Genomic DNA, 24,484 nt, shown 5'->3' on the forward strand with positions numbered 1-24,484 from the left:
TTAGGGTTGAGGTTAGAATCAGGTTCTGGTGAGGTTTAGGGTTAAGGTTAGGGTCAGGCAGTCAGTTGAGATTGTTAGGTTTAGGGTGAGGGGCTAGGGAATGTATTACATCAATAAAAGTCCTCACAAAGTTCTAAATACAAGGATGTGTCTGTATGTGTGTGTCTATGGGTATTTTTTTTATCAGGCTGTTTGCGAATTAAACTCGTGTTAGATGGTAAACGCCATATATGGGCATTTAATTGTGACTATACTTATAAATGGCACACAATTAACTTACGCTCACATTGTGTTTGCATTAACGCTCATCAGTAATTTCTGAGCGAGAAATATTTTAGGCATACAAATTATGATTATTTTGTGTTTCTTCACGTGGGCGGGACTTATCACTCTCTCTTCCCCTAAGTCCGCACCGCGGAAGTAGACGTATACGTCTATATTTCCTGTTTTTATTTTTAGATAATGCCACTACCCCTTTCTCCGGTAACACCCATATGAAAGCAAAGATGGATGACTGAAGTTAAGAAGGGATCCCAGATTCTACCCATTATTTATCACTGAACTGAGCAGACCGGATGAAATCCAATTGCAGTTTTCTCCGCTTCGTTGTGGAGGTAAGGCTCGTAGGGCTTCGTCTACTTGCTGGACATGGCAGCCATTTAAATGTCCCTACTGTTTTTTTGTTTCATCGTCATTGTTAACACACTTGAATTCATTTTTTTATGTGACACCAGAAGATGGTGAGCGACATTTGGCATATTAATTAACCTTTTATAAAAACGTTCTCGTTTATACGTGATGTAAAACTAATGAATTGCATACAACGCGTTATCAAAACAGTTTTCCAAAATAGATCAATTCCAGGGAATACTCTTCGTCTTGATGATAATGAAGTGAAATGCTTAATAGTACACTTGCTAGCATGGAGCCGGGGGTTTCAACCGGAGCGTGCGGGGGTTAAAGGTGGTTTCCGAGAAAACTAGAAATTATCTGCAATTCTTACTCTGCCAATGTTATTACGATTACCTGATGAGGTTGAATTAAAAGCCACCCTTAACTGTACGTTAAATAAGAACTAATGCCATACACAGGTGCTTATTACATAATGAAGTGTTTGGGAACCTTTGGTATCGCTAATATTCAATTCAGTTACCATTTACAACAGAGGGTCTATATTCCGTTTTGCAGTCGAATGTTTTATTCCGACATAATTGGACTACAGAATTTGTCATTTTAGGTCTCAGTATCAGACGTGTTTTGTCACGATTTTCACAGTTGAACTTGACAGATTTTTTTTTCTACTTCCACCCATTTTGCACCCAACAGTTGTTGTGAGAAGCATTTACTTTTTTCCCCCTCAAAGGTAAGGAAGCAGGCAGGCAGAAATTAATATGTGCTTAACTGGCAATAAACATTTGCAGTCAATATAGAGATGTCAAATTAAAAGGCTTGGGACATGGTATTTGTTTTGCTACCTCCAATAAGAAAAAAACTGCCAATGAATACATTAACCACAAATGTGAAGTTACAGTACATAAGTATTCAGACCTTCTTTCAGTAAACTTCAGAACCGACATATGTCCACAGTCTCAAATATGCTCTTCTCTAGAATGGTCTTAGTCTTATTTAATGTTACAAGGGTTTTGCACGACTCACCATTATGAAATAACAATTTGAAATTATGAGAAATTTTAATTTTGAAATCAAAAACAGCTTATTTCCTGAAAGGTGTGGTGATTAGATACAGCATCCTCAAACTTTGGCCAACTATGTTTTATGACTGTTGGGGCAATGACCACTTCTAATCACGGTCAACAAGATCTGAACCAGTATACACAGAGGGGAAACTTTAGTTTTTGGAAGCTGAGTGGGTAAGATAGAGGTATGCTGACTGGCCAGTCCCCGACTATTCATTCATTGCACTTAACTTACCAGCACTGCACTCAGCTGGTTTTTGTTGGTCTCTAGCTCACTACTTAAATGTTATCTAATGTCTTCTCTGGCTCTGGGGAGGATAAAGAAGACATTGTGTTCCTTTAAAGTTAAATTACCTCCTTTTTCTGAATATTTTGTCTGTAAATGTAACTGGCAGTATTACTTGGCATTACTGTACTTGCCTGAGGTGTAACAAGAATTCAAATGCTTTTTTTTTTTTTTTTTTTTGATTGAGTCACGTGAGTGTTTGCTGTTCTGATGTGCTGTGTCACTGTTCAGGTAGCTGTATCCAGTGGGGAGGTAGGCTTAACCAGGGTGGAAAAGCATGAAGTTCACCGAACCCTGGGGCCACCAGAGGCTGTCATTTTTTCTGGAAATGACATTCTCTAGAGAAGCCAAGATGTGGAGGATCTACATTCCAAAGAAGCCCTCCTCATTGGTGAGGATTCACTTAAAAGAACGACTTAAATTCACTTAGCAGGACAGTTAATGAACATTTAAACTGCTGGACTTGTACTGTTTGACTCAGACGGCTCTGGAGCCTATCCCAGCTGACATTGGGCTAGAGGCTGGGGGTACACCCTGGACAGGTCACCAGTCAATCAATAAAATCAATCAAAAGCCTTTTTTGTCATTGTATACCATACAACAAAGTTGAAGTGCAACTCCCTTGGTGCAATTTTTCAAACGACAGTGCAGCAGTTGTTAAATATATGTACAAGTTTTTTTCTTTTAATTAAGAAGAAAGAAAACTATACATAAATGTATGTGTGTGTATATGTGTATGTATGTATATATATATATATGTTTATATGTGTGTGTGTATATATGTGTGTGTATATATATATGTATATGTATGTATGTGTATGTATATATATATATATACATACATACATACATACATACATACATACATACATATATATATACACACACATATATACACACACACAATTGCAGCAAAATATCAAAGGTGAAACAGTGGTTTGAATTTAAAATTGCACATGAAGGAGTGAAACAGTTATTGCACTTGAATTTAAGCAACAATTAATGCACATTATTTTCTTTTGATTATCAGTGATCAGTATGATCTATACCTGTGTGTGTGTGTGTGTGTGTGTATATATATATATATAGAGAGAGAGAGAGAGAGAGATGTATGTATGTATTTTTGTGAGGTAGGTCATTTTGTTTTGTGGTTGTTGACTGCAGTGATAGCTCTAGGAAAGAAGCTATCTCTGAGTGTTTGTCCTGGCTTTGTGTGACCTCTAGCACTGGCCCAAGTGTAGCAGGTCAAACAGGTGGTTGCTGGGATGAACGGAGCTTATGATGATGTTGACAGTTCTACTGAGGTAGCGAGAGCTGGCAATGTCCTCCAGGTTGGGCAGAGAGCAATCAGTGATTTCTCTGGGCTGTGCTAATGACCCTCTGCTCCTGAAGTCCAGGAAGAGCATCCTCATGTAGTTCCCAAGGTGCACCAGGTGACCCAGCACGGTGTGAAGCGCTATGGTGATAGCGTCCTCGGTGGATTTGTTTTCCCCTTAGATAAACTGATTGGGGTCCAGGTTGGGAGGCAGACAGGCCCTGATGTGCTGAGTGACCAGTATCTCAAAGCACTTCATGACTATAGGCTTGAAGCCTGGATTATGCTTTTGCGTTGCTTTGGCGCCGTACCTACACCGTACCTACGCTGTACCTACGCCGTCAACACAGACCCCTATACGGACCCTACGCCGTAGCCTGACATGCATCTCCAAAAAATCCTGACTACGCGTCGCGTGGATGCGTCGTGACTTGAACATCAAGGACTGTGATTAGTCCGCTCAGAACGTCATTTCCAGCACAACAACACCGCCGTTTTTAAAGTTTCTGTGGTGAGAGCTACACGCAAAAAAGGACCAAGCCAAAGAAAGGGTTATTGAGGAGGTCCGCAAGTGCGACCACCAAGGAATCCGACAAGAACTCCCAAAACCAAACAAAGACACAGCCACAACCCCTAGCGGCTTGGTGGTGAATTGCAGAGCAACGCTTTCTCTCGACACAGAACTTCGAATGCTCAATGACGGTGTATGGTGACTATCAAACTTTAATTAGTCACTGAGAGGGAGAAGGCAGGGATCTGTCTGACACGCTGAGTCCAAGGAAAACATGAAGCCGTTACTGCAATTTTAGGATGTTTATTTATCCTTTCAGTAAGAATAAATCTTTACATGATGTGCAGATTGATTACTGGATGTGTAGATGTAAAGTAACTTTGTGGTCAACAGAAATATGGACACCCTGCCTCACCCTCACTCTAACAAACAAAAACTGATTCCCAGGCAAGTGCAGGTTATTTCAATCAAGCTATCACTCCAGTGACACCCACTACACAGACACACCTCCATACAGACACACCCTCAGCCCAGTGACAGGTGAGAAAACACGTCCCTGCTCCTACAGATGGCGTAGGGTCTACGCCGTCGCCATGACGCAGAAGCATAAACCAGCCTTAAGTGCAACAGGCCTGTAGTCGAGGCTGTCCGTTGCTGTCTTCTTGGGGATAGGGATGATTGTGGAGGTTTTGAGGCAGGGTGGAATGATGGCCTGTGATAGGGATAGGTTAAAGATCCTGGTGAAGACTCCAGTCAGTTAAGTACGCACTCTGAGTACCTTACCAGGTACTTCGTCGGGGCCAGCTGCCTTCCTGGGGTTCACTGTCCTCAGCACGTCTCACTTCATGCTCCAGTAGCGTCAGTGTAGGGATGAAACAATTATTTGATTTCACGATTATCGGTGATTTTAAACACCACGGTTAATTATTCGTGAAGATTCCTAAACACTGTCATTTTTCAAAGATTATGCCAGACACTGAACCATAGGCAGCACAACTCGCACCGAACCAAAACAAAGTTACACAAGCAAAAGCGATGCATGGTACAGCTGAAGTGAGGAAAGTGAAAATGGATGAAGAGTTATTTCCCCCCCTCCAAGAAACAAATAAAGTCTAGTGTGTGGGCTCACTTCGGTTTTAGTAAAAATGACCAAGGGGTAATTGTTGATGTAAGCTTCCTGTTTGCATAACGTGCTGCAAACAAGTCGCAGCCAAAGGCTCAAACATGAGCAACATGACCCAACATTTGCGAGACAACCACCTAGCTTTGTATGCGCAAGTGAAGGTAAATGCACAATAACAGTTTAAATATGTCAATGTCAATTTATCAAATGTAACATTGAATTAAAAACTATATGTTTGCATGTCATTTTAATACAATTAATACAATTAATGGTGTAGTTGTATGATACGACTTTGGCTTTCTGTGAGTGCAACGTGACAAGCTCGGTCACAAAAACTTTTTTGATGTCTAGTTTTGCAGTTCGTGTGTACACAGCGTGAGGTCAAATTATTTTTTTAGTCGTCAGATTGTTTCAGTGTCAGTGTGCAAAGTGGAAGATGTAATGTATGACGGTTGCAGAATCCTTCGGAAAGTGTGTCACTTATGGTCCTAAATCAAAACAAGCCCAGGATTTGAATACAGCTGTGGCCTATTTAATGTCAAAAGACATGATGCCATTTCAGATGGTGGAAAAACCTGGATTTCTATATCTCATGAAGAAGGCAGTGCCACAATACAAAGTACCTACAAGAAACTACTTCACAGAAAACAAAATCCCAGCCAAGTACAAGGACTTGAGAGGGAATGTGGAGGAACAGCTGACAGAGGGTGTGTGGTTTGGTGCAACAGTAGACCTTTGGACCAGCACTGGTGGTGGTGGAGAACCCTTTATGAGCTTTACAGTCCACTACATCTCTGCTGACTGGAAGCTTACATCTCACTGTCTTGAGTCTCTTTATTTTCCTGAAGACCACACTGCAGAGCACATAGCAGAAATGATGGAGAACATGCTCTTGGATTTGAAAATAAAGAAATAGAGTCTGTCTGGAATCACAACAGACAATGGCAGTGACATGAAGAAGGCCTTTGAAACATTTCCCTGTGTTTGGTTTTCTTGTTTTGGTCATAATTTGAATTTGGCCATTTCCAAAGTCCTCAAGATACCAAGGGTGGAATCTGCTACCAGAGCATGCAGGCATGTGGTGCAAGGGTTTTCTTGAAGCTGGAAACGGAAATGTGAGCTTCAATAAAAGCAGGCAGAATTAAACATCCCTGAGCACTCACTGATACATGATGTGGTCACCAGTTGGGGATCTATATTGGAAATGATTTCAAGATTCTTGGAGCAACAGAAGGCCATCTGTGGAGTGCTAGCAGGAGACAGATCCACATGGCATCTTATGCCTAAAGATAATGACATCACTGTCCTTGAGGAAGTGGGACAGCTCCTTTTTCCTCTCCATGACTTCACTGACACTCTGGCTGCAGAGAAACAAGTCACACTCTCCTCCCTGAAGCCAGTCTTGGAACACATCAACCATGAGATACTTCAAGAACAAGTGGAAGACAGTCATCTCACTGAACAAACGTGAGAAGACCTGCTACAGCACCTCAGATATACAGAGGAAATGAAGAATGTGCTGAACATATGCAGTTTTGTGCACCCCAGGTTCAAAGGAAACTTTATTGAGAATCTGGATGGCACAGTTAAGGTATGCATTGATGAAGCATTGGCACTTGCGTCACAGCCACACACAGAAGAGCCTCCAGCAACAAGTGAAGAGAGCACCTCCTCTGCCACCACCATCACCACCACAGCCAAAAGGAAAGAGAGCCTGCCTGGGGTACTAAAGCACATAACCACTGCAAAGAAGAACAGGTCGGGGACAGCCACTTCAGGAAGTGAAATGCCCCCCCTTGTCCCTCACTGCTGTCAAAGCAGATGATGACCCACTTGCTTGGTGGAAGGCACATGTGCAAGAAATGCCAGTACCTCTGTATCCCTGCCACAAGTGTGCTTTCGGAAAGAGTGTGTGTCCTACTTTTCCCCTCCTAACATTAGAAATTTTGGACATACTGGCCAAAGGTGTGCTCACCTTTGCTCACCACGTGAGATGCCAGAGTAGAGGGAAATAGGCCAATGCGCTTGTGCGTCTTCACCAGCGCAGATTGCGCACACCACACACCATAATATTGCTCTCTAACGTGCATCCACTGCCCTCCTCCCCTCAAGCTGGCTCACTCTCCCTGCTCCCCACCAGAAGTCCACATTTTTTATTAGGGCCTGAGTCTGAAGATAAACTGTTTTCTTGTCCGTAACAACATCTATTGCACGTCTGTCTGTCCTGGGTGAGGGATCCCTCCTCTGTTGCTCACCCTGAGGTTTCTCAGATTTTTCCCTGTTAAAAGGGTTTTCTATGGAGTTTTTCCTCAATTGATGTGAGGGTCTAAGGGCAAAGGATGTTGTTATGATACCATTTAAAGCCCTTTGAGACAAACTGTTTGCGAAAACGGGCTATACAAAAAAAAAATTGCCTTGCCTTGACTTGACTTGCCCAACAAACTTGAGTAACTACAACTGCTGTTGGAGAAAAACAAGGACTTTTTTTTCATCTGCTGTTTTGTGCTTCACTGAGACATGGCTGTGTGGATTAATACCAGACTCTGCGCTGTAGCTGGCAGGCTTCTAACTCTACAGAGTCGACAGAGACACTGAACTTTCTGGCAAAGCAAAGGGTAGAGGAATCTGCTTCTACATGAACAGTGGTTGGTGCAACAATTTAACAGGGATCCAGCAGCACTTTTCTCCTGATCTGGAATCTTTCATCAAAAACTGCAAGACTTTTTTTTTCATCCTGGGAGTTTACCTCAGTCATTCTGGTCGGTGTTCCCATCCTGCCGCAGTCCAATGTGCAGGACACACAGTGCATGCTCGCCAACCTGATACTGGAGTGGAGCAGACCAACACGGACTCCTTTGTTATTCTCCTTGGTGACTTAAACAAAGGTAATCTCACTCACTAACTGCACAAATACATACAGTTTATTAAATGCCCGACCAGAGAGAATATTCTAGATCACTGTTAAACCACAGTCAAAGATGTTTATCACTCCATGCTGCACTGGCCCACTCTGACCATGTCGTGATCCACCTGATTCCTGCATACAGGCAGAAACTAAAGCTCCTGTAGTGAGGATTTCAAGGAAGTGGACCAAGTATGCTGTAGAGGATCTCCAGGTGTCTTTGTACTCCACCAACTGGGATGTGTTCAGGACTGCTATTCACTATCATCCCAGTTCCCAAGAAGCCAAGGACCACAGGACTTAACGACGTCAGACCTGTCACACTGACCTCTGTGGTCATGCAGTCCTTTGAGCACCTTGTTCTTTCACACCTCAAAACCATCACTGACTTGCTCCTAGACCCTCTGCAGTTAGCCTACAGAGCCAACAGGTCTGTTGACGATGCACTCAACTTGGCCCTCTACTACATCCTTCAGTACCTGGACTTTGCAGGAACTGACACCAGGATCCTGTTTGTGGATTTCAACTCTGCTTTTAATACCATCATTTCGATTCTGCCTCAGGAGAAGCACTTTCAACAGGTGGCCTGACTCCACCTGCAGGTGAATCACAGACTTTCTGTCTGACAGGAAGTAGTGTGCGAAGCTGGGGAAACACGTCTCTGACTCAAAGCACTGGATCCCCCCAGAGCTGCATTCTCTCTCCTCTGCTCTTCTCCCTATACACGAAAAGCTGCACCTTCAGTCACCAGTCCGTCAAGCTCCTTAAGTTTGCGGACAACACCACCCTCATCGGACTCATCTCTGATAGTGACAAGTCGGCCTGTAGGTGGGAAGTTGACCACCTGGTGACCCGGTGCAACCAAAACAACCTAGAGCTCAACACTCTAAAGACTGGAAATGGCCGTGGACTTCAGGATGACCTTAGCCTCACCTTCCCCCGTCACCTTCTCTGATTCCACAATTGACACTGTGGAGTCTTTCCACTTCCTGAGTACTATCATCACACAGGACCTCAAGAAAGCACAGCAGAAGATGTACTTCCTGCAGCGGCTGAAGAAATTCAATCTGCCAAAGACAATAATGGTGCAGTCATGTCAACACAAACTCAAGAAACTCACTGCTTCTGGCGTTGACCTTTGCCAGGAATAGCTAACCCAACACCAAAAGAAGTATAAACAATAGCCATCTGCTAAGGCCTTGTCCATTTTGGCGAATGCTTGAGTCATACAAGTTTTTGTGCATACATTGCATTTATTTATTAGGCCTATGGATTTCACTCACTGGACGAGTCAACTTCCGCTTTTTGTGTGTGTAGAAGAAAACACAGTGTAGCCTGGCCTAAGACAATGTATTGACCCTCTCACCCATAGATGCAAAACTGGGTAGTCAACAAAGCCCTCCCCGTTTCAAGAAGAATAAGGGTAACAAGGATCTTGCTTCTTTTAAAGACGACCACCTAATCCCAGCTGCTAACCAACGCCCCTTTGTGCGTGAAGGACACAGAGGGTAGATTTAATTCATCGCTTCATCTGCAAAAGAATGAGGGGGCAGGTTTTTGTGATTAGAGTGTGTTTTGAACTGTTTGCTTTGTTATTACATGGACCATGACATCCACTGGTGCTGTTAACAATTCTGTGAAGTTATTATTAGGGCTTGAGCCTGAAGGCACTTAAGGCGAAGACCCTATTATGTTTGCTCGGCAGAGCAACACATTAGCAGCACGAAAAACACTACAAACACACACTAAACAGTGTCCCAGCCCCCCCCAACACCCATGAGGCAGCTCGGCCAGACGGCCCGTAGCCGGTTTTCACATACATACCCATTCAAAACCTGGTACTAGACTGTTCTTGCTGTCAATGAGCACGCGCAATATGCGCATTATGCGCATAACGTGCATAATCTAATTTCACCCCCTGAACATGCATGAAATTCGCTGAAATTCGGCACACTTGTCCAGTCTGGCGACACATTCATTAATCTAAAAACAAACAAACCAAAAACTCAATAGCACCACCTAGAGAGCCACACAACTAAAAGATAATTTCAGATAATTTGGAGCGCTATAACTCCTCCCACAAATGTCCCACAAACATGGGACCAACATCGTTGAACTCCTCTCATGAAGACGCAACATTCATATGCTGTGACCCCTCACCTGCTGTATCTACAACAGAATGTCCACAATTTGGACAAAACTGTTAAAATGTTGCCTTTTTTTACACCCAGAACAAAATCTATCTCCTCCTAGGCCATTAATGCTATCGCTTCCAAACTTTCACACATTACTCTCCCAACTGTGCTGATTAAAATTTATTAAAAGTTTGTATATGAATTACTCAGTTTGGATTTTGTAAGCCCTCAAAGTGGGGAGACACGTTTCACGCTTACAATGGACGCCAATGTCCTCTCAAGGTACATACTGTCAAACAAACGCTTCTCACATCTACACCATACATCCCACAGCTTTTACAAACACACCACTGCATTCCTGACAAAAATCCCTACAAAAATATGATATTATGTGTCACTTTTGACCAATGTATGCTGAGTTATTTCACTTTTACACACTAAAATTCTGTTAATCCTCCTCTGCTCTCCACTCTAGCACCGATCAGAGACAGTGCAGCGGCGGAGGGGTTTTTAAAGGGCGAGCTCTCAGCTCTGCTCTCACTCTCTGATCAGACTCAGGCTTCTAACTCCTAAACTACAAGGCCTAGGGATTTGGCAAATACACTGTTGGATTCGGGCTGGTGTTAGTGACGCGGCCACAGGCCGCGCTGGGGCTCAGGCCCTAACAATGCTGCTTGCAGATTTAACTAGGGCCTGAGCCTGAAGGTACTTCAGGCGAAGACCCTTTTATGTTTGTTTGTTCTGCTGTTGCCACTGTTTGCACGCGTTACCATACTTGAGTGAACTGAGACATAAACCTTCTGCAAGGATCAATTTTGTGTTGCTCTGCACTCACAGATGCAGTGTGCAATCACTGTCGAGATCAGTACTTGCTATGCTAGTTAATGGTCCAGACTCATGCCGCTCATCAACTGAGCCGAGCAAGTCTCTGTTTAACAGATACTGCTCCTCGACCACAATCACCAGAACACTCCCGCTAAACATTTCTGCGTCTTTCTTTTCCACTTACGTACACTTACACTAGCATTCTCACATACTCATGTACACATCTGAGCACCAGAGAGTTTAACCCTCCTGCTCAACTGTTCTTCTTCGTGAGAGTTACTGGGGATCCGCCATTACACTCTGTAGCCCTCCTTTCGGCAGACCCAATGTGCCAAGACTCTAACAAGTCATGCCTGCCATCTTGTTCCGCCTCCCCTCAGGCATCGATACACACAAACTTGCTGCTTGTTAACTAATAATTTTAATTAATATTGTTAAGAAATTTTGTTGTATATTAGAGAGAGGTTGTCTTTGTGTTTTTGCTTGTATATTGTGATAAAAGCTGGTGGAGGGAGTCAGTGCTGACCACCAAATAGTTACGTTTCTGGATGAACACCTTTTGAGACTGCATTCACTCTGGTTATTGGTCCAGATTTTCCAGCGATGCCCAATTTACTATTAATTTCCATAAATAAGCTTTATTTATTCTTTAACAGTTTGCTCAAGGGAGTGTAGTTTTCTCCAAGAGTTGTTGTTTCTCAGCTATGACTGCCAAGAAAAAAAAAAACTCAATGGCATTAATTCTCTTTACATATTTGTTTATAAAATGGATAGAGATCTTACCTTTAAATAAAAGGTTATTAGTAGTTCTTTAAGATTATGTTAAAATATGTAAATATTTTTGATACACTGGTATCAGACCTTGGCTGCACGGTAGTGCAGTGGTAAGCACTGTGGCCTCACAGCAAGAAGGTTCCAGGTTCGAGTCCTGGCTCGGGCGCGGGATCTTTCTGTGTGGAGTCTCCATGTTTTCCCTGTGCCTGCGTGGGTTCTCTCCAGGTACTCCGGCTTCCTCCCACCGTCCAAAGACATGCAATTGGGGACGAGGCTGATTGGATTCCTTAATTGACCATAGGTATGAATGTGAGTATGAATGGTTGTTCGTCTCTATATGTTGGCCCTGCGATGGACTGGCGACCTGTCCAGGGTGTGCCCCGCCTCTCGCCCGTTGATGCTGGATAGTCTCCAACCCCCCGCGACCCTTACTAGTATGGAATAAGCGGAAGACGACGATGGATGGATGGATGGTATCAGATCTGTACTTTATCAGCAGATACTGAAGTTCAGGTATCAATATCTAGAAGGAAAAATTACATTTTTTAAGTTTAAGTGTTTCATGTTCAGTCAACCAGGGACTTTCTATTTTTTTGACAAAATAGCAAAGCAGCTTGAAATTTTGTTTAAATGTTCAATGTCAGTTATATTTAATAACCAGACTGATCATACACTAGAACCTTTATTCTTTGTTCTGACACCACATCAACAACTGTGGGTTTCCTATAGCTCTGCAAAAGTGTTGCAACTAGCTGTGCAGTATATGGCATGTAAGCAATATTTTCCCCTCCTAGTACCTCAGCAGGGAGCTCACTCTTCTACCATCCAGTCAGTGTCCCATATATTTATCTGCCATAGTGGGCACTGCACCATCAGCAACAATCTTGCATGCCATCAAGATTCATTAGCTAGACAAATGTTGTGTTTTTTTGTAGGATACAGACATCTCCCCAGCCCAGCGGGATGAAGCTGTACACTGGTTGATGGTCCTCCATAGCAGACTACAGCTGTACCCGGAGACTCTGGTGTTAGCTGTTAGCATCCTGGACCGCTTCCTTGCTTCCATCAAGGTAAGTAGTAGTGTGAAGCCCTTCCCCACTGGCTAATGTACCTGCTAACATTTTATCTGTAAATAGGGACAGGTTCAATCAGGATTCACTCCTTATAATGATCACAGAAACTCTGTCACCTTGCTGCCCTCCATGCTGCTTTTACCACTGCTACCTGAGTCAATAAAATATGTACGGAGATGAATATCTGCTGCTACCTTCATCTCTGGCCCGTGTGCTCCTGCTCATATTGGTTGCATGAGACAGTGGAAGCAAAAGCTTTGGTTGTAGAGAGGTTAGAGTTTTTCCAACCAGGAAATGAGAGGGTTTAAGTGGCTGAGGCTTTGATACATCACTGTCCAAATACAAGAGGGTCCTGGAAATCAACAAAGCCTCTACTTCAGCAAGCATTGTCATCACTCCTCAAAGGATACGTTTCCACTGGCTCACTTTCGGCTCAGGTTAGGTGGGGTCGGGTTGGTACAGCTTTGTACAGGTGCATTTCCACTAGCACTGAGTACCACGTCAGTGTGGGTGGACTCAGGCTGAGAGTTCCCCGGCGCAATTGGTGTGCAACAAAACAACAACAATGGATGACATGCAGGCAACGTTATGCCTGTTGCTTGGTCAATAGTTTTTGCTTAAAATAAAAGTAAGGGACAACAGACAGGCACGAAAAGTATTAGACTTTACCAAGCGATCGACCAGTACTCCAGCAAGGCCAAGATGATACAAAGTAGACAATGTAAGCAGGTAAGTTACCCAAACAGCGCCCCGCTATGTGTTTATATCACATTTTAGTCCCTGTTCGGCTCGCTTCGAACCCCAGTGGAGCAGGGACCAAAATGGTAACGGTGAGTACCGTGTTGGGGCCAGTGGAAACGGGGCCAAACCAACCCAACCCGACCCAAGCAAAGTGAGCCAGTGCCCTCTTTAAACAGTCCTTTACAGATTTCACAAGCCTTTCCAAGAAGCCACCCCACCATGGTGCTTGCTCTGCAATAAACTTCCATGTGATTCCTTTGTCAGTGAAGGATTCTGCTCGCTTTGACCCTCTGATAGACTTCCAGAGTTCTTTTAGATCTTTGTCTGCTCTTCTGAATGTGCTAGCATTAGCAGTGTCTGAGTAACTTAGTAATAGTCTTCTCCTTGCAATAAATCCCTAAGAAGAATGTTTTCAGTTTGATATTTAGTTGAAATTTATATTATATATATTTTCTGACTTGACCACCAACTTCAAAGGAATTGTGACTTGCTGTTTTAATTTCACCTCAAGTCTCTTTCAGATGTGGCAATGGGAAACAGTTTTCTTCACCAGCTATCATTTCCCTACAACATAGTACGTCTGTCTCATCAGCACAACAGTATCTCTGACCCCGAAATGCATCACTCTGTTACCTCAGCTCCAGCACACTGAGAAGATGTTTAAGTAATATTCTTCCAACAAATAACAGCCAGCAGGTTATCTGTGGACACCATTAGCAGTAGCGAACTCCTTGAACTTGAGGTTATGTTGGTCAGATGTTTTTCCAAATTGCTTGTGTTAAAGACCTAATTTCTGCCCCTCATATTGAAAATATAGCAGAGCATATTTGGTAGACTACTTTTTATCTTCATTTGCCTTAAAAAGATCTACAAACTGCAGACATTGTACCTTCTCAGCTGCTTCCCTGCTTAAATGAGAGGTTAAGCCTCTGCCATAAAGTGTTATCAGTTGTAGTGGTATTGGATTCATGTTGTGATCATGAGTATGAGTATGTGCATGCAGTAGACCCAATGCCAGTATCAGTGCATCCCTAATTGTGTCAGATGCTGCACTGAGGTTGATGCCAGTGTGCTTTCTTAACAGTATGATCATCTTATAAAAAAAGGACCAGGACGGTCCTTTCAGAATAAATCATAATATCAAAAGTAATATCAAAAAAGTATTAATGTAACATTGCAACAAAACCATTTCACTCTTATAACACAAATGGTGGGGGCAACACAAGTTTGCAATGAGCCCATTTTTGGAGATGCTGCCAACTGGTACCTTCAAATAAATGCAAACGTGAAGTCCATTGAATTCAAAATTTTAAAAGTTTAATCAGGTAGTCGTTTGATTACTTTAAACTTTTTTCAAATTTTAAAATAAAGAGTAGGGTGATGACTTACTAAAATAAAGAGAGTGAGACACTGCCTATTTTTATTTTGAAATATTTTTTCTGAGTTCAAGTGAACAATCAAGTTAAAGTGTTAAATAAATTTCACTAATGCAGCCAGCTACAGTTGTGTTCAACATTGACATTGTCCATCTATTTATGTGTATGTTTTTGATATGAAGAGATGCTGATTAACTGTTGATAGTAGATAATGGCCGAATTTTCTTATTTGGGTCAACTATTCCTTTCAGACGGTATGATCAAAGAGTCAGTCAACAAAGCAACAAACTGTTTGGACTTTCCATCTGTAAGACATACTAATACTTCTGTACAAAGTAATATCACAGCGGTACCATTTCTTTCGACAAACTGTCAGTTGATAAGTTTCCAGTATACTGATGTTAGCAATTTATTGATTCATGAATTGGATTGTTGGTCTTCAGGCCCGTCCAAAGTACCTGCGCTGCATTGCTATTGCCTGCTTCTTCCTGGCTGCCAAGACCTGTGAGGAGGATGAGGTATATTTAACATGGCATGGACACACACCCACACTCACACTCACACACACATACACATGATCAGACAATAGAAAACTTTGTATCCATAGAAAACTTTGAATGAAGAAAGTGGATGTTTCTCACAAGTTTTAATATTCAATGTGTATCCATGTCTCTCGAAGTGTGTGCCCTCCCTGAAGGAGCTGGCTGCCTGCAGCAGCTGTGGCTGTTCTCCATCAGAGATCCTGAGGATGGAGAGGATCATCCTAGACAAACTGAACTGGGATCTGCACACAGCCACGCCGCTGGACTTCCTGCACATTGTGCGTCTGTTTTACTCTTACTCACTCACTCACTCCATTCACCTAGTGACTCCCTATAGCAGAACAAAGTTAATGTCTGATTACAGATAGGTTACCTTTTTGCAGTTGGCAACATTAAGGTATCATTCTTCAGAAGTGCGATGCAACTGGCAGTCAGTGATACCAGATCTACCCTCCAATTAAGGGACTGAGGTCTGCTTTATGGGAGATTCTTGGTTATCCAAAAGATCGAAATTGCTTGAAGATATCAAATATGGCAAGTTAACTGAAACCAAGGTGAGGTTAAAGCACATCCATGAACATGAGTGGATTTAATGACTTGAGAACCCAAGGCAAACTCCGACTTTAGTTTACTCACATTCTCTGACTGATGTTGGTTGTTATAACTTTTTTCTGAAGTAAAACTGTTTATAGTAAAAGCATTAATACCACAAGAAAAGATCCTGCATTATCCATAAGTTTGCTTGAGCCCGCTCAATCTCTTGTGATAGGCTGCACACCCGTACTTTGGATTCGTAGACCCCATTCCCCACTGAGGTTTTTTGCCAAACTTGGCAACAGGTGACCAATTGAGGATGCCAGTTGGCATCCAATCAATACCAGATTTGGTACAGAAATTCACCAACCCACACTGAGTGTAGAAAATAAAAGTTACATGTCCCATCCACCAGCTGGTGCTAGCAATTTTTTTTTTAAATTTCCAAAACAAAGTGCATCAAAGGCAATGAAATTTGCAGGAGGTTGTAGAATGGCTCATCTATACCAGAAATCAAAATAAAGAGTGGCCATCTTACAACAGAAGGGTGGCTGTTTCCATCTTCACTTCCCCTGACCGTGTTGAAGTGTCCTTGAGCAAGATACTGCATCGTGCATGGCAGCTTCCACCATCACTGTGTGAGTTATTTTGTGAATGGTTGAATGAGATAACATTGTAAATAGGGGTTCAAACCTAGGTGAGCCTGGTGCCAAGTAGAGTTTGCATGTTCTCCCTGTGCCTGCATGGGTTCTCTCCGGGTACTTCGACTTCCTCCTACAGTCCAAACTCTTGCATTTGGGGACTAGGCTGATTGAATACTCTAAATTGACCATAAGAATGACTGTGAGTGTGAATGTTTTTTTGCCTATATATGTTGGCCCTGCGATGGACTGGCGACCTGTCCAGGGTGTACCCCGCCTCTCGCCCGTTGACGCTGGGATAGGCTCCAGCCCCCCCCGCAACCCTTAATGTGTAGGAATAAGCGGAAGATGACGATGGACGATGGGATGTTGGCCCTGGGCTGCACGGTGGTGCAGTGGTTAGCACTGTGGCCTCATAGCAGGAAGGTTCCGTGTTTGAGTCCCGGCTCGGGCATGAGATCTTTCTGTGTGGAGTTTGCATGTTCTCCCTGTGTGGGTTCTCTCCGGGTACTCCGGCTTCCTCCCATCGTCCAAAGACATGCAACTGGGGACTAGGGTAATTGGATTCCCTAAATTGACCGTAGGTATGAATGTGAATGTGAATGGTTGTTCGTCTCTGTATGTTGGCCGTGGGATGGACTGGCAACCTGTCCAGGGTGTACCCCACCTCTCGCCCATTGATGCTGGGATAGGCTCCAACCTCCCCACGACCCTTACTAGTAAGGAATAAGTGGAAGACGACGATGGATGGACAATGTTGGCCCTGCGATGGACTTGCAACCTGTCCAGGGTGTAACCCCCCTCTCGCCCATCGCCGCTAGGATAGGGTAGCCGGAAGGGTGCTGAGATAGGTTCAAGCCCCCCCCCCGACCCTTAACAGGATACGCGTTAGAAAATGGATGGATGGATTTTCTTTTTCAGATTTTACAACAAACTTATAAAGTCTGCAACACAAGGATACAGTGAAAACATGGAATTTTTTTCCCAAGGTTTTCATACCATCAAAGAGTCCCATAGGCACATCCTTTTTCATACAGGATGACACATGACACATGCTTTATCATATCACACATATCGCTACATATTAGTTATCTTGCCTCAAGAAATTAAAAAAAGGTAAAGGAATAATGTCCAACTACTAAACCTATTTGATTGTGTAATGCAGTTTTTCTGTCAGTTGAATTAAATGTTCAGTTTTGGTCATCTTCATTTTGACAGCCTGGATCAGCTGTTTTTAGTCTCAAATACTTAAGTGAGAATTTGGGTAGGGAGTTAGGGACACTTTGTGAGCATTTGAAAGGCAAACTACTCTTTTCAGGTGAAGGAAAACTTGAATGATTTTGTTCTCCCTTTAGTTCCATGCAATGGTGTTGTCGTGTCATTCTGGGTTTTTGGACTCCTTGATGAGTCTTAACCGCTCCCAGCATCTTGCCCTGCTCATGCAACAACTCTACCACTGTTTGGCGGACCACACACTCATACAGGTACACACAGTTACTCACTGTTAATCTGAGGGATATCTTTCACACCAAAGATTTGAGTTTTGAGGCTGAGTAATTTTGAATTTTATTGTTAATATTATTTGTAAACACTACCATTCAAAATTTTGGACACACCTTCTCATTCAATGATTTTTCTTTACTTTTACTACTTTCTACATTGTAGATACATACTGAAGACATTAAATATATAATGTAAGATATATGGAATTATGCAGCAAAGAAAAAAAATGTTAAAAAAAACTTTAAATATATTTTATATTTTAGATTCCTTAAAGTTGCCACCCTTAACTTTGTTGACAGCACTGCAAACCCTTGGCCTTCTCTCAATGAGCTTTGTGATGTAGTCACCTGAAATGGTCTTCACTTAACAGGTTTGCCTTGTCAGGGTTCATTTGTGGAGTTTCTAGCCTTCTTCATGGGGTTGGGACCATCAGTTGTGTTGTGGAGAAACCAGGTTGGTACACAGCTGACAGCCCTATTTGACAACTGTTAGAATTCATATTATGCCAAGAACTAATCAGCCAAGTAAAGAGAAACAACAGGCCATCAGTCTTATTACTAAGAACTGAAGGTCAGGAAAATTGCAAAAAACTGTGAGTGCATCCCCAAGTGCAGTTGCAAAAACCATCAACACAACAATGAAACTGGATCACATGAAGACCACCCCAGGAAAGGAGGACCAAGAGTCTCCTCTGCTGCCGAGGATGAGTTCATCTGAGTCACCAGCCTCAGAAATAGCAAGTTAAGAGCACCACAGATAAGATCCCAGATAAATGCCTCACAGAATTTGAGTAGCAGACAAATCTCTTCATCAACTGTTAAGGGGAGACTGCGCCAATCAGGCCTTTATGGTCGAACAGCTGCTTAGAAACCTCTACTAAGGAAAAGCAACCAACAGAAGAGATTTGTTTGGGCCAAGAAATACAAGCAATGGACATTAGAACGGTGGAAATACGTGCTTTTGCCTGATGAGTCCAAATTTTTGTTCTTTGGTTCCACTTGCCATGTCTTTGTGTGATGCAGAAAAGTTGAACAGATGGTCTCTACATGCATGGCACTGCAGCAACATGCTATCCCATTCGGTTTGCATTTAGTTGGACCATCATTTATTTTTCAACAGGATAATGAACTCGAACACACCTCCAGGTTGTGTAGGCGCTATTTCACCAAGGAGAGTGATGGAGAGCTGCGCCAGATGACCTGGCTTCCACAATCACCTGACCTAAACCCAATCCAGTTGGTTTGGGATGAGATGGACTGCAGAGTGAAGGCAAAAGGGCCAACAAGGGCTCACTATCTCTGGGAACTCCTTCAAGACTGATGGAAAACCATTTCAGGTGACTACCTCATGAAGCTCATCAAGAGACTGCAAGTGTGCAAAGCAGTAATCAAAGCGAAGGGTGGCTGTTTTGACGAAGAATATGTAACATGCATTAAGTAACATGCATTGAGTAATTTCAGACTTTTTGTTGACTACATAATTCCATATGTCTTCATTTACAATTTTGATGCCTTCAATTAGAATCTACAATGTAAATAGTCATGAAAATAAAGAAAAAACATTTAGTGAGAAGGTGTTTCCATACTTTGACTGATAGTGTGTTTATTCATTTAGATGAATTTATGCATGGGTACTGAGCAGTTTGTCCCTTTTGTGTTGCTGCAGCTGAGAGGATCCATGCTGGCTTTAGCCCTTATCACGCTGGAATTGGAGAACTGCTGTCCTGACTGGCTGGCTCTCTCTATTGAGCTGCTAAGAAAGGCCCAGGTACTCATTTCTACAGTAGGTCTCCAATTTATAATTAGGTAAAATGTGTCATCAGAGCTGTAGTTGCTCATACTGGATCATGTAACCAACAAAAAAAGCCAGCACTGTAAATGGAGATACAGAAGAAAGCTCAGTGGACCATTAATTGTCCAAGACTGATGTCTGTCCCCTGAAGACAATTTGTAAACTTAAAATTTTTCAGGAGACAGAAATGAGATTGCTTCTTAGGCTGTTGACTTTTCAGGTAGATTTGTCAGAAGGTACAAAAACACTGACCATAAGGTCTGACTGCAGCAGACTAAAGAAATGAAGGGCAGAAGTTGGATGGAAACAAAAGCAGAACAACTATTTATTATTCATATCAGAGTGCAATACATACTGAAACTTTCTATGTATATTTTTTAAGTTGATTAATTCTGATTGATTCACTACAGTTCTCTAATTTGTAATTTAATTACCAAACTTAGTAATTATGTTTAAAAAGGCTTTCTTAGATAGTAAGATTCCTTGCTGTATAGATAGGGCAGAGTAATGGACATTGATAGAAATCATTTTCTCTTCCTCTTTTCTTCCTTGTTACTCTCTGTTTAATGCTTGTGTCTTCCCATTTCTCAGGTAGACAGTGCTGAGTTGATCCGCAGTCGTGAGCTTGTGACTCGTTGTCTATCCACATTGAGAGCTTCTTTGCCTCCGAACACTGTCTACATCTACCAACCCCTTCAGAGCCAAACCATCCTGCAGCTTCCAGCGCAAGAACCCATACACCTGGGCTGCAAACTGGGTATTTCAACCCTTAATTATGATACCCTTTCCTCTAGAGCACCAACCCCCCGACATTGGTCTCAGAGGTCTCACTTTGATCAGCCTTTTTTTCCCTGAAATATCACAGATTGAACTTGAATGGGTTTTCTTTGTATTTGGAAAGAAAAAAAACACGGCAAGTAACTTGCATTCCTCATAAGTTTGAGCACAGTGAGTATTTGTGCTCCACATGCCTGTGCTAAAAGGAGGAAAGTAGGACAGGCCAGAACAAAAGGGAAAAGCACTGACAGATTAATTAAAATATAGATATATTGCTAACACAGTTTTGTTTTTTCCATACCCAGCAAGTGTGACCACATTGAAACAGACATGTTATATTTCTGCAAGTTCTTTTCAGTTCAGTTAAAGGTTGTACATGTATTTATTCCTTTGCTAATGAAAACCACAAACCATTATATGTATTTCAATAAAATATTGAAACAAGTAATTAAAAAAATACATCCACAGAACTAAGTTTTTTATTATTTATATTAAAATGTAAAAACGGGTGAGAATAACATGACATTAGTGACTATTTGGATATATCTTCCTCAAGCCTTTTCTCTTTTTGGGTCTCTGCCGGCTATTAAAGTAATGATTTTATTGAAAAAAAAAAGAGAGAGAGATATTAGCATATGTGGTGGCACAGTGGTGCAGTGGTTAGCACTGTTGCCTTACAGCAAGACGGTTCCGGGTTTGAGCCCTGGCATGGGATCTTTCTGTGTGGAGTCTCCATGTTCTCCCTGTGCCTGTGTGGGTTCTCTCTGGGTACTCTGACTTCCTCCCAAAGTCCAAAGACATGCAATCGGGGACTAGGCTGATTGATACTCTAAATTGACTGTAGGTATTAATGTGAGTGTGAATGGTTGTCTGTCTCTATATGTTGGCCCTGCAATGGACTGGCGACCTGTCCAAGGTGAACCCTGCCTCTCACTCGAAAGCTAGATGGATGGACATTAGCATATCTCTTTACTGTGTTTTATTTCCAGGGACCATCACCTCTACTATTGAGTCTTCCAGGGATCATACTGTTGTCACTGATGCCCTTGCCCAGCCACAGACATCTGCTGGTTGGGAGGAGGGGAGCCAGGACCTCTGGAGCTCCACAGACAGCAGCATCCCAGCTCTATCCTCTTCACCCAAACACCTCTGCCATCTTAACCACCTGCAGAAGGTCATAATTTGCTGCAAAGCCTCCATCAAGCGCAAGGTAGCACCCTCTCTCTTAAGATTATCAAATGGTTTAATAGAGGGTAGAGCTGAAATATTAAATATATTAATAATAATAATATATTACTACAATTTTTATGGACATCTATTATTTTTAAAGGGAAAAAAAACAACAGAAATGTTTTGATTTCAAACCTTTCAGTGGGAATATATTGTATTTGTATTTGTCACATAGGTATTATTTTCTACTTTCTAACATTCCATAAACCAGACAGCAACCACTATGCCATGGTATGGGCTTGATAGTCACATAAATGACTCTGGATCACAAAAATAAGCATTTGATGCAGCACTAGGCCAGTCACAATGTAAGTTGGTCTTTGTGCTCAGGTGGAGGAGATGGAGGTGGACGACTTTTACGATGGCATCAAACGCCTCTACAGTGAAGACATCTCCACTGCCAATGCTGTCCAGGAAGGAGCAATAACATCAACAGAAAGCAAAGGCGGTCTGGGTGTCTGCAGTGTCCTGTTGTCAAGACAAGAAGGCAGTTCCTCCCCCTGCCCACCTCTGCAGCCAGTCGGTGCCTCTTAAGACCAAACAGGAACCTACTCACTAAATCATCTAAGAACCAATATCATCACTTTCAGATAAAACAAAATCAGCAGTTAAAACCAAAATACAGTTTTGTCAAGATGGTGATGTATAGACTTTTTTTCCTGTATCTTTAATGGGCAACTTCATCAGTAATTAGCAACAGAATACGAGAGAGATTTAATTTTGTAATCATTGGCACAAAAAGCAATATTGGGATTGCTCCTTTAGAAATGTTGTCTATTACTATTGTCAGAGAAAACTGTTCTTTACATCACTGCTTATTATGAAACTTACCAAAAAAGATTCATAAAGAATACAGTGATACAAATGATTTCAGTGAGTAAGATGGTTTTCAGTGCAACCCCAGTGCAAAGCCTGATCTGTTCAGCAGCCCAGAGCTCATCTCTCATCATTCCCTGCAACTGGAAAACAGAGCCCAAATAATTTAAAGCCTATTATTAATTATACTTGTCAGTAGAAAAAAGTTAAAAAATATTAAATGTTATCTTAAAAAAAAGAATTGACTTCTCCATCCCTGTCCGTCAACTTATATTTGATGTTCACATTATTTTCTTTGTTGTCATATTTTTTATTTTTTCAGTCCTCCCTGCATGCTTTCATCTCGTATTCTTACAACATTCATGAGTCTTAACAGGTTTATTTGTATTGAAAATTAATTAACTCAGATAAAGATTTTAAGTGAAGTGCAATTTTTGATTGCTAATAAGATGCCTCCTATCAGTCCTTGTTTCCCATCAGCTTATTGTGATTGACTAAATAAAAGTTCAAGTTGCTTTATTCACCGTTACAAATTGAATAAAAAGTCTGAAGTTGCTTCTGTAAGTAAATCTCATGCAGACATCTTGGCTGTGAGAGGATTTTTAGCTGTTTGTGTTTTCATGTTTTACCTGATTTCACAAGCAGCCATTGGCTTTTATTTATGTCTAAACATTATGAATGTAAAAGTTGAGGCTTGGAATTTGCCTGAAACCACACAATTTGTCTTGCAAGTGTCATAGTAGTGCTTGATTTTATATTGTAAAAAAACTTGTGAAAACCAGTTGATACTGGAAAAGGATGCAATTGTTAAAAAAGGTGTATTTGAAAACACAAATAGTGGGTAGCGATGCACCATTTGTATTCAAGTACAGTAGTAGGATAGTCATCCACCATTTGTTGTGGATGTAACCACGATACCATGGTATGGGCTTGATAGTCACATAAATGACTCTGGATAACAGGGTGCCATAGTTTATCCCATTGCATTTAAATTTAAGTGATGATTTAAGGGTAAATACTACATTTGAGGACCCAAAAAAACAGCTTGTTACCACAAGACATTGAATAGAATAGAAACTGCCAAAGCTCTCAATGGGCATCCGAAAAACAGTTTTGCCTTAAGACAGGGACTCTACTACTTGTCTAATCACATTTTTATACTTGGTGTAAATAATCCAAGCTAATGTGTGTATTTTTTTTTAATTGCAAAGCATCCTACACTTCCAAATCTAAATATATATATATATAAACTTAATTTTGGGAACCACAGTCTCATCAAACTTACCTCTGAAGGAAGAAATGGGCTGTGACAAAAACTCTGATTGCAATGATTTTTGTGTTGAAGGAGCCAGAGGGAATTGAAATGTAAACAACCTTGTGTTATCATAGCAAGCAAGCATGTGTGAGAATCAAACTTGGACAAGATGGTTGACTGAGAATCTTCAGTAAATGCTGTTTTTAATCTGTTGAAGCTCTAAAATATTTTATTCTTGCAAAATGCTCTGTTATTCTTGTTGCTGGGGTTGCTGGTGGCTGTCCCTGAACACACCATGGCCCAAAATAAAGAGACTGAAACCTGATGTGAGCTTTTTGTCTTCTTTAAAGAGAAAACACATTCTTGAAACATGTTGTCCTGCAAATTACAATGACTATTCTTAGCAAGATAATATAGGGTTACTTGTGGTTCATAGAGTCACCAAAAGTAGAATCAGAACCAGAACCTCCAGTTATAAAGGTCCTCTCTTGTGGAAACTTCTCCCATTCTCGGTCCAGGATGCTGGGATGCTTTACATGAGCTCTAATGTCCTAATTTGTTGTGCATTGTAGATGGATTTAAAAGCTATTGTTCAATGAAATGAAAACTGGTTAAACTGAGTCAAACAAATGATGCT

The 24,484-nt window shown here is 41.8% G+C and overlaps 1 protein-coding gene across 2 annotated transcripts; it reads left to right on the forward strand.

The window, feature by feature from the left end:
- The first annotated feature begins 416 nt into the window (after nucleotides 1-416).
- Nucleotides 417-24,172, forward strand: ccni (cyclin I). Of its 2 annotated transcripts, XM_086186871.1 has the most exons (10): nucleotides 417-614; nucleotides 2,215-2,374; nucleotides 12,504-12,638; nucleotides 15,202-15,276; nucleotides 15,438-15,578; nucleotides 17,831-17,959; nucleotides 19,644-19,745; nucleotides 20,361-20,526; nucleotides 21,536-21,756; nucleotides 22,107-24,172. In XM_086186871.1, exons 2-10 carry the CDS (start codon nucleotides 2,261-2,263, stop codon nucleotides 22,308-22,310), a joined length of 1,287 nt encoding a protein of 428 aa, XP_086042997.1. In that variant the 5' UTR covers nucleotides 417-614; nucleotides 2,215-2,260; the 3' UTR covers nucleotides 22,311-24,172. The 2 variants fall into 2 exon arrangements, with proteins under 2 accessions (XP_086042997.1, XP_086042998.1); XM_086186872.1 differs by lacking the exons at nucleotides 417-614; nucleotides 2,215-2,374 and adding an exon at nucleotides 13,904-13,956 and having other exon boundaries at nucleotides 12,529-12,638.
- The last annotated feature ends 312 nt before the right edge of the window (nucleotides 24,173-24,484 follow it).

This window comes from Aulostomus chinensis, chromosome 19 (assembly GCF_037954235.1).
Source record: "Aulostomus chinensis isolate RoL2024-O1b breed Wild chromosome 19, RoL_Achi_v1.0, whole genome shotgun sequence".
Classification (NCBI taxonomy): Eukaryota; Metazoa; Chordata; class Actinopteri; order Syngnathiformes; family Aulostomidae; genus Aulostomus; species Aulostomus chinensis.

Excerpts from the sequence above, each read along its gene's own strand:
- ccni (XM_086186871.1), top strand. The coding sequence starts at position 2,261 with ATGAAGTTCACCGAACCCTGGGGCCACCAGAGGCTGTCATTTTTTCTG. Across the intron at positions 2,375-12,503 it reads CAAAGAAGCCCTCCTCATTG|GATACAGACATCTCCCCAGC; the intron begins GTGAGGATTCAC and ends GTTTTTTTGTAG. Across the intron at positions 15,277-15,437 it reads AGACCTGTGAGGAGGATGAG|TGTGTGCCCTCCCTGAAGGA; the intron begins GTATATTTAACA and ends TGTCTCTCGAAG.